Below are 13,490 nucleotides of genomic sequence, written 5' to 3'. Positions count from 1 at the left end.
TATCTGGCCTTCCATTTTCAGTCAAACAAAGGAAGAAAGAAAGAAACTGCTGCAGGATATGTCTTGCACATCAGCACTCTTGATTATTCACATAATTCTGCTTACCCAAAGACTTTTAACCTGGAGTGGGATCTTCCCATTACATCCAAATCTTGATGGAAGGATTCAGGGTCCATAGTCTGAGTAAAACTTCCAATTCCGTGTAATTGCGAGAGGATTAGCTAATATCCTGATCCTTTAGCAAGACTAGTTTCATGTGTGTGTGTATATTGTGTGTGTTATAGTGTAGGGAAATGCCAATCTTTGTTGTACATGTACACTGTAAGTACTCTTTCAGTTTAAACATGTACCAAAATTCCTAATAATTCATAAATGGAAGCAAAGACTAAAATTCAAACAGACCAACAACCATCAAAAACTGATCATGTCAAAGGCACTCATAATACCAAAGCCCCACATGTGGTGTTCATTATCTGGAATGTAAGATAAATTATTCAGTTTTACATTTCAAGACCAAACCCATTCAAAAGATGTTTAAAAACCCAAATAATTGTGTATAAAATATTCTCCTGACTCTGTGTTCCTATTCCAGTGTTGTGTGCTCCTTGTTATTATTGGTGATGGATTTTAAATACGAATCTGTCTGAGGCTTTTAACCCAGCTCCAGAGGGCTTCTGCAGGGACCCTGCAGAGAGGCCCCAAATTTTATGGGGTAATGAACAAGTCAATTTTGGGGCACACCATACAAAGAGGCACCAATCAAACATATTACATCAAACAACAGCTACAGCTGTATGCTGTCAGTGGTGCAATGCAAAACTTTAACAAGTGGTATGCCAGGAACTGATATAACTGTATTTATAGTTGTGCAAAATTATACAAAAGTTTAACATATTTTTCATTTTAAAAAATCACAAAAATATAAAAATTATATTTGTATTTGTAATTTTTTGGCCATAGTTTTTATCATCATCCAATGTACAGAACATGCCCGTATAAGTCTGAGGAGTCTTTAAATTTTTGAATGATGGGTAGATTCTTCATTTTCTTGCATGAATGTGATCGGTAGTATATTTCCTGAATGCACTGTGTGAGGTGCTTGTTGTTCAAGAGTTTGCTGTGTGGCCTTGGCTTCGGTGGACCAAGTTCCCACATTTCAGAACTGTTCCCATTTCCAGTTTTATGATGTCACATCCTTTCTATCTCATGAAGTTGTAGAAACCACATCGCTTTTTTTTTTTTTATGCTGCATCTTTTTATCATCACTTTTTATCACTCAATACTGGTATTTCTCAAAGTAGAATGAAATTTTTCCTTTCAGTTACACCCTGTGCTTGGCCGTGAGACATTGTGTATTTATAGAGCAGGAAGAACGAAAGTCTTTAAATCTGCTGAATTGAAAAGTGATCCTTAAATTGGCGATACATTTTAGAAGATTTATAAATGCCAATGTTTCTTTTAAAATTTTAAGAATGGTTAATGTTTGCAATTTTGTTTTCCAAACTTGTGCAGATTTAGTGAATTTAACCAATTCCATAATCTTTTTTTCCAGTGTAGGGTATGCAGTAAAATATTGATTTGCAAATTCAACAGGGACAAGGTGATAGCTTTTGTTGCAAACTCGTTCCATGAGCCAGAGGAGGGATGAATGTTTGTAATGCACATCATCATTTAGGCTGTGTTTGTTGCTAAATACAGGGATGTACAGCTGTATGTGTGTCATCTATCCATGCTGGATGTCTCATATCATATGGTGTGTGTGTGTGTGTGTGTGGGGGGGGGGGGGTGGGTGGGGGGAGACACATTAAAAGTCTTCTTTTTTTTAAGTGTGATTTTTCTTATTTAGTAAAAAAGAAAGTGCCCATAAAATGATGTGAATTGCCACATTGCTCTCCCTATATAAACGATTCACTTCGGCGCTAATATCATAGAGAGATCACATTAGTCACTTTAATCTTCTTTTTTTTATATCCTCTGAAAAATGATATGTCAAATTGTCAAAATTGCTATGAAGCCAGTTGTTCAGCTTTTTCAAACGACCTTAATGGTACCCTTGAAGACATTTCTTGAGAAAGTTCTTCACCCAGCAGCTACCGCGGCCAGAGAGGATTTGCAATAATTTTCTAGCTGTATTGCCCATTTGTGGAAAAGATGTGTCTTTCCAGATACATGCACTTCTTCTTCTTCTTCTTCTTGTGGTTGGCCCCCGATTGTATGTTCAGTTTTATGTTTAGTTTAATGTACACATATACCGCAGTGTGGCAGGTTCTCCCGAACATTTGTTTGGGTAATAAATGATACTCAGAACTGTAAAGTCGCATTCTGTACATTCAACCGATGAAAGTGCATCTTTATTGCATTGCAACAGAGCTCATCATTGTGATAAAAATGTCTGCATTCCTGCACATGATTTAAATACAGAAAAAGAAGAGAGAGAGAAAAAAAAAACTGTCATAGCTGAAAATTCTCCATCTATTGCATTGAAGTGTGATTGTGGATCGGCAAGCATCTCACATTACGCTGATTTTTTCCTCTCTTTTTTCCATTTTTGAGTACTGAGCAAACAAGGCATGGGGATTATGTACTTTTTCTCATTTCTTCCAGACACAAAGTTAAATACCTATACGGTATAAAACATTGTTAAGGGGAGGTGTGCAATGTACACTTTGACAAACAAATTGTAACAGCTGCTTGAGTGAAGGCATGCAAATATTTGGAAGCAAATGTTAAGAGACTTGTTTGGGAGAAAAATCAATACGCTGGTGCATTTTTGTTTCATATTAGCTTTTACGGTAATTCTAATTGAAAAATTATTCGTTTCCTGCGCAAGCCACCCTCTAATTCTTCAAATTTGATGTGTACAATTGTAGATGGAAAAGGAAACAATATATACCATTGAATCATTATTTTAGATCAGTCTGACAGTTTACAAAATGATAAGATTCTAAATTTGTTTGTGTATGATCATGATTTCTGTGAGCCTGTCAAGTTTTTAAGTTATTTAAAAAAAGAAGAAGACCCAAAATTCCTTTGAAGCCAGTGGTTCAGATTTGACTGACTTGATGTCTGTTGTAATCTCCCTTTGTGACAACACCTGTGGAACCACTGAAAATCAGGGCTGGTGCCTTTACCTGTACCTGTACCTGTACACATATGCAGCCTTTATTGCAGTGATTTTTAAGCGTCTGAAAGAGGGGTTGGCCAATGCTAACGCAAGTGGAGTCCAATGTTCATGTTTGATGAGTGGATGTCGCTCATCTGCAACTCAAGTTTTACCCCCCTAAAGCTTGCTAGGAAGGACACTCGAGGGGGGTGTGTCTGCACCCATTGGTGGTGGGAACAGCCCAGGGTTTGTGGTGTGCTCTGTTGTCATCGTTTCTTTGTTGGTCTTCGACACCACACTTGAAGGATGGTAGCCTTGAGATTGTGTATTTTTCTCACTGCGCTCCCTTCTGTGTTAGCAATATGCACATAAGCTGAGCATTGCTCAAAATGTTGAAGGCTTCATATCTTTGCTTTCCTCCACAAAAACAAACATACTCATAACCAATCATGATGTCCCTGGTTCAGGCCCCCTGGTTTGCTGGGGTTGTTCCTCCAGGCAAGACACTTTATCCTCAATTGCATAATCCTTTTGAGGGGACTTGAAAATCCCTCGGTAAATTATAACACATTTCAATTCAAAGTACAAAGAAAAAGAAAATCAAAAGGTCACATACACGAAATGACCCAGCGAATGGCCTCCTTGGTGTTAGAATATTAGTGAGGTTCTCTTTAACAAATAAAGAAAACAATTTGAAAAAATACTGGGCCCTAACAATGTCATGCAAGTCAACCCCAGACATCCTTCATGTTTTTTTTTTTGTTTTTTTGTTTTTTAATGACAATGGGAATTCAAACATTTGATAACTAATCACTATATCATACATTGATAACAGGCAGGTTATGACTGTGAAATTCACAACTTCAGGGAAGGATTCCCCCCCCCCCAAAAAAAAAAAAGAAAGAAAATTCCTTTGCTGTTGGTTTGCTTGCTAATAATATGTTTGGTTTTAACTATTAACCAATGAGGTAATGTCATACCTAATTGCTTTTATTAAGCTCCACAGCACAAAGTGTTGATGAAGAATGCACAGTTTTTTCTTAACAGTGTAATTGCTTGTGTTTCCCGATCTCATTAATAACCATCATGACTGCTTTTCATATTCTGTGCCCACTTGCTTACGATAGGCGTCCGCATGCTGGATGGTGAAGTGACGGATGCCGTGGAGGCCAGGTCGTTGAGCCACAACCCCCAGGTCATTGACATCTATAGTGCATCATGGGGACCGGACGATGATGGTCAGACGGTGGACGGACCAGGAAAGCTCGCCAAAAAGGCTTTCCTGAATGGCACCCTTCAGGTACACACATTGACTCTCACGGTCACACTTATAAGCATTTCCAAACACCCCCCTCCCCCATGTGTGCTTGTTTTTGTTCATATGCTTTGTTCTTTTTTTGTTGATATTGATATGTTGCTCTAGGAGCCCTTTAGCTCCATACATTTGATATGGAAACCAGAAATGTTTGCATGCATGAAACTTTTTAGGATTTTTGCGAGGAGCTAGATTTGATTGATTACATCTTGACAATTAATTAAAGAAAGAATCACAAAAGTAAAATGAATGCAAAAGTGTTTGTCAACACAATGCATCAAATGCCAAGTGTGATTTGTGCAAGTTTCATGACATGAATGTTTATGGTCTTTCATTATATATATATATATAGGCCTATATGAAGTGTGAGGTGTTTCAACATCTTTCTACTTGTAGGTTGGATGTCACCAGTATAAGTGAATGAATGAATGAGGGCCAAAACGTCCAATGATGTGGCTTTCCTGCACCTTATTTCGCCAAGCTTTTGGCCTTCTCCGCCTTGGTCGTGGCTGTGTGTGGCTCTAATTGGTGTTAATATGACTTCTGTGGTTATTGATTGTAAACATATATATTAATATTGACAAACTCAAATGGCTGTTTGATAATCATGTATGTTCACAGAAAATGTCTCAAATGGTTTGAATGTGGCTTATCACACCACCTGCTACTGCTGCAGGTCATTGAGATTAAGCGTGTCCCATTCACATCGATCATATCCTCTCCTTAGGGCACATGATACCTTTCTGTCACAAAAAAAAAAAAAAAAAAATGACTTGTGTGAGGTGTCTACCTCAGGAAAAACATGATGTCCTCTTCTCTTGGCAGAGCACAAGGTTACATCTGATGGCAGGGTCAGATTTCAAGTTTTGTCTGCTCTTTGTGTTTTATCAGCTGTGCATGTCAAATAAGATGCAGGAGAAAAAAATTGACAAGTTTTGCACGCACAAGGAGAGGTAATGATTTTTCAGGAGGTCTGTAACGACTGATACCTTGTAACCCATTCCAGATATTGATTGCGTTTTTTCATGGGCATCTCCCAGATATAGTTAATTGACAACTCTATACAATATTTTGGGTGCAGTTCAATGCTGAAAAGTCATTGAAAATTTATCTGATTGTTAGAGATATACAATGCGGACAATGAGCGTAGAATACTGTGACATTGAGGATTGAAATGTAGGGTCTTAATGCAATCAATCATGTCCATTATTGGCTTCTATTCATCATGATCATTAATTGAATATTTTTATTAGCTTAAGTCTATTGTTTTTTAGTTTGCATTGACATGTGAGTGTGTAGGCAGAACAAGATTGATCCCCCTCAAAAAAAAAAAAAAAAATCAAGCTGTTCTCATAAAAGACACATTCTTTTAGGATCCGTGTGTTTGTTTTGTGTAAAATGGTACAATTTGCAAAGCCGTCATCCGCATCAATCTGTATGTAACAATTTGAAACCTCCATTCTCTCTTTTTCCTCTAGGGGCGTGGTGGGCTGGGGTCTATTTTCATCTGGGCTTCGGGCAATGGTGGGCGGGTGGACGACAGCTGCGGCTGCGACGGCTACACCAACTCCATCTTCACCATATCAGTGAGCAGCGTCAGCGAGAAGGGCAACGTGCCGTGGTACTCGGAGAACTGTGCCTCCACCATGGCGACTACATACAGCAGCGGGGGCCCCGGTGAAAAACAAGTGGTACGTCCCAGATGATGATGTTGAGAGAGCCATCTCTTGTACCATATATGGTGTATATTTGGAGAATTTCGCGATTCACTCGAATGTCATTTGTGAATTCAACAACGTGCAAAATGATTAACTCTAATCTAATGTGACGTGCCCATGCACATGTCTCTGTTTATCACTGTACTCAATGATCACGAATTTAACCACTACTGAAATTGTCGGGAAGTCCCGATTCTTGAAAAATTAGACTGGCTAAATATATGGCGTATACAGTAGATAGAAGCACTCCTCGTCAGCAAAACGTGGGGTGGGGGGATGGGGTGGTAAGATTGGATGTCTCTAACAAGCATGGGTTGAGATAGATTTAAGCCTTAGAATTTCGAGGTGCTAGCAATTTCAACTTCCCTTCTTTCATGGGGACAGTATACTTTACACTATTTTGCTTGGATACAGACAGATTTACTGTGGATGTATGTATAGATACTGTCTTGCAAAAGATAGGATGATGCAGGAACAATATGAAGTGGACAAAGAAACACGTGTGATCACACACCAGCACCCCCCACACGCACACATGTGTATATACTCGTATACAAGTCACAAGTGAGGGTGACCATCGGTGCTTCGAAGGTTATTCATATCATTTTCTCTTCATGAACATCTCATCATGCATCCTACCTGTTCTTTAATCCATTTTGAGATGCTGAAGCAACCATTCATCCTCTCTCTTTCTCCCCTTTTTTAATGACTAAAACAACCATGCCAGTTTCAGAGGATGTTAACCTTTTAATGCCAAATTTTTGTGATCTCTTGTCTATAGAGGGGGCACTAGCATCAGAATAGCACATCGCAGTTCATCGGCAAGCATGTCCTATAATGATGGCAGTGAGGAAGAGAAATAGTCCTATAAGTCCCTTATGATAACTTGGAGTGCTTCGTGCGTATCAGGCTTCTTGTAGCTGAGAGTAATTTTTTTTTCTTTAGTAATTCTCAGTCTGTCCCTATTCTTAAATTTCACTGTTGATATTTGCTTTAAGATCAAATGTTACATGATGGAATAATGTCATCATCATGGTATGTACTTCCAGGTAGTACCCACAATTTGGCAGTATTGAAGGGTTTGATCACAGATGTATATGCATGCATGCATATATTTAGGTGTTTTTTATTATGTGTTTGGTTTGTTTCATAGATCACCACAGATCTGAGGAAAAAGTGCACTGATAGCCACAGTGGAACATCAGCCTCAGCACCCCTAGCAGCTGGGATCTGTGCCTTGGCCCTGGAGGCAAAGTAAATGTCTAAATCCTCATTTTCTCTCCATTTTTTTTAAAATGTTCTCATCTGTTGTTATCATTTTGGGAATTTTTTTTTTTTTTTTGGGGGGGGGGGGGGATGGGTGGGGAAAGTGTTAAAGAACTATTGCATTTTGAGCTGATTGAAGCAATAATTGCAATGAAGGAATAAAAAAAGGCCTGACAATGTGCCAAGTATGGGATATGAACATTCTACTTTTTGTCATGTTGCATCATCTCCTGCTCAAAACCAATCCCCAGACATGATATTGAAATGGGATTTAGATCTACATTGTTTTTGTTTTGTTTTGTTTTGTTTTGTATTTTATTCTTTTTTAGTAATTGATGGATCTTGTTGTGAGCCTGAGTCTGCCGTACTTGGTCTCAAAAGTGTAGTATATGTGATGGAATGCAGATGTCCAACGTCAAGGGCTGTATGAACACATTGTGTAGTTGAAACATTTTCCAGTAAAGTGAGACTTTAAAATCAGGCAGTACCGGGATGTTTAGCTCTACTACCTACTCTTCTCTGGAGTAGAACCGTAGGCAAGAGAAGATGCCAGAGATGACATTGAGAGGAGGAATTATTTTGGAAGTAATGTTTTGTAAGTCTGTTAAATGATTTGGTATTCGGTGCCATGCGGTTCCAATAAAAAATTTGTCATTCTGACGAATTATATTTGTTGTTTTGTTTTGTTTAGTGCTGTAACTTGGATTTACTAAAATGTGTGTGAAACCAATTTTTAATGCTTTATGCAATAAGATGTTGTGTTAGTGATCTGAATTAATGATTGCTAATACATCAAATAAATCCCACAATTTATTATTTTTTTTTCTCTCTCTTTTTTGCAAAGTGGCATTATAGGCAGTGTATCCATGTGCAGCTTAGCGGTAGCACTAAGCAGCAGCAATAATACCACTGCAGTATGCAGTCTCAGTCCATGGATGAAAATGAATGATCATCTCCCTTTATTTTTATTTTCTCCCTCTCCTTCTTTGTTCAGCCCCAAAATGACCTGGAGAGACATGCAACACATCATTGTGTTGACCGCACGGCCGGAGAACCTCAAAACCGATGACTGGGTGACAAACGGGGCTAACCTACGAGGTAAGACCAACTTGTATGAGAGAGCCACACCGCGAGATGTTTTTAGTCAGGGGAGGGGGAAGGGGGGGGGGGGGGGATAAGTTCCTATTCTTGCATTTGGCAATTCGTGTGCCCTTATTCCATTCAAATGCAACAGTCAATTTAGCGCCTTGCTTTCTGGGAGATAGATCAACAACACCAGCTTGCGGTTGGTAAGGCTAGATAGGATGGACAAATTCAGAAAAGCGGTTCTTGAGTTATCACGTGCAGGTTTGGCTGACTTTCACTCCGCAAAACTGACTTGCTACATCTGCCATTTTGTAAACAGTTGTCGATGTACTGTAAGAAAACTCCATTTGTCGAGGCATGCCTTACTACCTTCAATGCACGTACAGGGTAACCTCTCCATTGTTTACACAGAAGTGGAAAGTACATTGTAGGCCTTTCATGGAATGGACATTGGTGGCAAATGGACTGGGAAACAGGAGAATTTCTAGTTGTTCTTCTCTGTCAAATTTATACAGCACTTCTGACATCATGGTGCATTGACGTTTCACACACAACTGACAATGGCATGTTGCGTGGATACATTCTAAAAGCAAAGTTCAGGAAAAGATGCATAGGGCTTCATTGTAGGAAATCTGTAAGCTTGGTTTCGTATGCAATCAGTGTGCATGATGGATGCGTGAATGATGTCACGGGACATTGCTTCTTATGTTGTGTTATCAGAGTCTCTGATTTCTTACTTCCTTATATGTTATCCACAGTGAGCCATGACTATGGTTTTGGTCTGATGGATGCGGGCGCCATGGTTACGATGGCCAAAAACTGGACCACAGCTCCGGACCAGCGCCTCTGCTCAGTGGACGCCCTACATGGGAGCGGAATGTCAGTACCGAATCTTGTTGGCACTTTCTCAGTTCAATGCTGTTAACCTGCTCCCTACCAGAGCCTTTGGCTGATGTACAAAGTATATAGGGCTTTTTAGAATCTAGTAGGAAATGACTTAAACAGTCTTTAGTAATTTAATGATTGTTTTGCAGTAGACACATCACATTGTATGCCCTTTATGGCTTCCCAGGAATGTAGAAATGTAGGGCTGGTGTTTTTTGTGCTCAAGTAAGGATTTCACAGTTGAGGGTGGGGTGTTCCAAAGCAGTCTATAGAAGCAGCATTTCTTTGCCATGAAGCAAAAAATTATCCATTTAGAAAGCATTCTTTATTGCTTTGAGTATATATGAGCATGATATTTGTATTCTCGGTGGTGCTATTTTAGGAAATAGATGCATACCATTTACATAGTATGTTTCTTTTCTTTCTTTCTTTCTTTCTTTTTTTTTTTTTTGGGGGGGGGGAGGGGGAGTGCATGGAGAGAATACTTCCGTTACTTGTATGTGTTTTCTTCATGCTGTAGGATATAGCAGGACCTTCATCAGAGCAATGATATTAGTGTGCTGAATTGTTTTAATGTAGTGTATAAGCTGTTAATTTTGCACACAGATATTTTCCCGAAAGAAGAGGTAACAGACATTTTCGCAAGATGTTGTTTTAGCGATTCTGACATGGAGGCTATCATAAGCTCACTAATGACTGCCGGTTCTAGATATTTTTGCATGTTGTTGAATTCTTGGTCCAACAGTAATTCATGAAATTTGCAAAAAATTAAACCTTCGTGAAAATATTCAGCCTATACAGTACATGGAAAGAGCCCATTTACCCACAAGTTATGAGCTGGCTAATGCCTGGTTTTAATAGTGGGAAAGAAAGGTAGAAAGATAAATGGTCGAGCAAAGATCACACAAGCAGGTTATCTATGCAACTCCTTGTATTCAAATAAAAAAAAAAAACCCTGGACAGATAGTTTTTGGACCACTCCCACTAGCTTGTAACGGAACTTTGGTCTTCTCTTGATACTGACCTTGCAGGAGTATTAACGGTAGGGACGGTCTGACCATCCGCATCCAGACGACCGGTTGCCAGGAGATGCCTAGCAACCACGTGCGCTTCCTGGAGCACGTCGTCTCGCGGATCACACTGGACTTCCCGCGGCGTGGCGACCTCACCATCGAGCTCATATCCCCGTCCGGCACACACTCGAGGCTGTTGCCGCGGCGGCCGCACGACCACTCCAGCAAGGGCTTCAAGTCGTGGGAGTTCATGACGACGCACACGTGGGGGGAGAACCCTCAGGGGGAGTGGCAGCTGAAGATTAAAAACAACGGTGTGGCGGCGCATTCAGGTGAGCGGTGACTTTCAAAGCATCTCAGTTTTTTTTTTTGCACGTCGTGTCTGGTTGATTCTGTCCTCCATTATAGACCTGTCACATGGAGTGTATCCCCAAAAGGGTTATTGTCATTTATCCCCATGCAATGGACGATGAAAGGACAGCATCAGTACGCACATCATCGGCTCAGCTGGGCTCTCTTGCTCCGATACTAATGACATCTTGATTTAGTGTATATCTTTTACATTCTGGGTGTTAATTATAGCTTTACTGGAAGCATTATTGGCTATTTTACTTTCCCACTACAAAAATGAATTGGGTATTTTAGCACCGTTTTGTGCAGTGTAGTAAAGCAAGCTGATACATCAGACATAAATAATGCTCTGGAAAAGAGTAAACTGAGAAAAGAGGCTCTGAAGTACAGGGTCTATTTAAGCGCTTAATCTTTACTAAGCCGTGCTAGCTGTGTGATGAATGGGACAAAAAACAGAATGTAAACCATAGTAGCAACAACAATGAAGGGATTAACGAATTAAGCTGAAATTGAGCACATTCTATTAGCACATTCTATCCATGGTTAATGCAAACTTTCAAAGCAGTAGCATTATTCTTTCAAAAGTCATTAAAGTTGAAAGTGAAGAGTGCGCAAAGGATTTTCAAGAAATGAAATGGGGCCTATATAAAGACATACCTGATCACACTACTCTACCAAAAAAGGGTTGTAGAAAAAAACTGCTGAAAACACACTTTCCCATTCATTTTAAGATCCCAAACTGAAGCATAATGTAGAAGAAGAATAGCTCTTTAAGAAAATATGAAAAACTCATGATTGACTTGGTTGACCCATTTCACTTTTTTTTGAGTCCTCGCGTAGAATCAAGGGGTGCGATTTTTTGTTGGTTTTGTGATGCACGGTCACATATATTGATTACATTGAATGAGATATTGGGCATGAAACAGGCGACATGCGAACACTGATGATGGACAGAGATAGTTGCCATGGCGTTGTGGACTTGATTTCAGATCTATGTTGCCACAGTTGGCATAATTATGCTTTCTGGCATGATTATTGATGCTTCAGCATCTAGCATTATGCTAGGCATAATTTGTCTGTTTTAAGCATAATTCTAGCATAATTGCTTACAGAAAGGACATCAGTATGCATTATGTGTACTGCATTACTTTTTTTTTTGTTTGTTTGTTTGTCAGCTAATCTGTTGATGAAATTGACCAGCCGATTGGGTACCAGAATCAGCTGATTGGGAACCACAAATCTAAAAACCGATTGGGCACCATGAATTGGGCACCATGAATTGGGCACCAAAATTTGAAGGAAAAAATCTGAGAACAATTTTTTTTTCGTTTTTTTGTGCTTGTCAGCCAATTGGGCAGCAAAATTGGTTGATATGATGTGACATAATTTCATGGCAAATTTAGCATAATTTCAGGCCGCCTCTAGCACAATCCCATTTTTCACACTGGTCACACCGTCTCAGATGCATTTATAAGTCAATTTTTAGTAGTAATAGTAGCCATTGCGTAGGTTGTATTATTCAGCTTTGAGAGTGTCGAGCTGGATTTTCCATCTTGCTCTCACAGGCATTCTGCATGCTTGGACTCTGCAACTCTACGGTACCCAGCCACACCCGGTGAAGACCCACATTGGCCCCACCCACTGCCCCTCCGGCGAGTACCTGCTCTCCAACATCACCAACGAGACGGTGATGCACGAGTGCCTGGCGTGCCACAACTCCTGCGCGACCTGCTTCGGGCCGGACAACGGCCAGTGCGTGGAGTGCCCGGCCCACCTGCACAAGTCGGACGGCTTCTGCCTGGTGGGCCCCGCCAGCAGCTCAGGCTCCACCCACGCCTCCTGGATGGCGCTGGGCAGCTGGATCGCCGTCCTCTGCTTCTCCTGCCTCCTCCTCTTCCTCATCATCTTCGGGGCGCTGCAGGCGGCCGACAGCGGCTACTGCTCCTGCTCTTGCCAGAACCAGGACTGGAGCAGCGACAGCTCCGACTACGAGTACCGCAAGCTGGCGAAGAACCACGACGAGGACGAGGAAGACACGTTGATAGAGGTGCAAAAAAATGGGAATCTGCCTCCTTTATGAAGACTGGATCCCTCCCTCCACTTTTTTTAAATCTCTCTTTTTGTCTTACAAACTCTGAACCACTACTGGAAAATTATACCTACAATGTGGGCATTTTGAAGTCAGATCCATTCCATACTTAAAAAAGAAGTGTGAATGAATGCTTGTAATCGATGAGAAATTTTTGATAAATTGGCAGTTACCACAATGATCTTGTGTCGCACTGCTGTAGAGGGGGCATTTTTTTTTTTTTTTTGGTAATATTTATCTTATTCTCTGTTGTTTTAAGGCTATTGTATGTTAAATGATGAAGTGTGACATACGTATTAGCTAACTATCTGACATTGCAAATGAGTTGAAAGAGTAAAATGAAAGTTTATGAAATGAAGTACATTGTGTATATCTGTATGTGTGTGTGTGTGTGTGTGTGTGTGTGTGTGTGTATGGATGGGTGTGTGACATTTTGTTTGCAAGGAGTGAGAACCCTGCAATAAGGAGCTCGTGCATAAGGAAGTAGTGTGTTTGTATATTTTTTTTTCTCTCTCTTTTTGTATGTTAATGAAGCAGTTCTTCCATATGCAGTAGCACATAATCATGCTTGCTGTTAGATATTTATTATAATTTTTTTTTTCCCACTGAGCCATTATTCATGAGATTACTTGAGGTGAACATTGCAGGCTTTGATTCCAGCTGC

The 13,490-nt window shown here is 40.1% G+C and overlaps 1 protein-coding gene across 1 annotated transcript in view; it reads left to right on the top strand.

Moving 5' to 3' along the window:
* LOC139727619 (furin-like) overlaps positions 1-13,029 on the top strand; it is a 67,214-nt gene extending 54,185 nt beyond the window's left edge. Inside the window, exons 7-13 of the mRNA XM_071638602.1 lie at positions 4,231-4,403; positions 5,897-6,109; positions 7,290-7,390; positions 8,397-8,500; positions 9,247-9,367; positions 10,405-10,718; positions 12,303-13,029. Of these exons, the coding sequence (XP_071494703.1) occupies positions 4,231-4,403; positions 5,897-6,109; positions 7,290-7,390; positions 8,397-8,500; positions 9,247-9,367; positions 10,405-10,718; positions 12,303-12,817 (1,541 nt within the window). The 3' untranslated portion in view covers positions 12,818-13,029. The remainder of the gene's footprint in view (positions 1-4,230; positions 4,404-5,896; positions 6,110-7,289; positions 7,391-8,396; positions 8,501-9,246; positions 9,368-10,404; positions 10,719-12,302) is intronic.
* The last annotated feature ends 461 nt before the right edge of the window (positions 13,030-13,490 follow it).

The sequence above is a fragment of the Diadema antillarum genome, unplaced genomic scaffold, assembly GCF_040938485.1.
Source record: "Diadema antillarum isolate AM-2024a unplaced genomic scaffold, OU_Dant_1.0 seq00000136_RagTag, whole genome shotgun sequence".
Classification (NCBI taxonomy): domain Eukaryota; kingdom Metazoa; phylum Echinodermata; class Echinoidea; order Diadematoida; family Diadematidae; genus Diadema; species Diadema antillarum.
The sequence above is the reverse complement of the archived record's forward strand: the minus strand, read 5'-3'. Positions and strand labels throughout refer to the sequence as shown.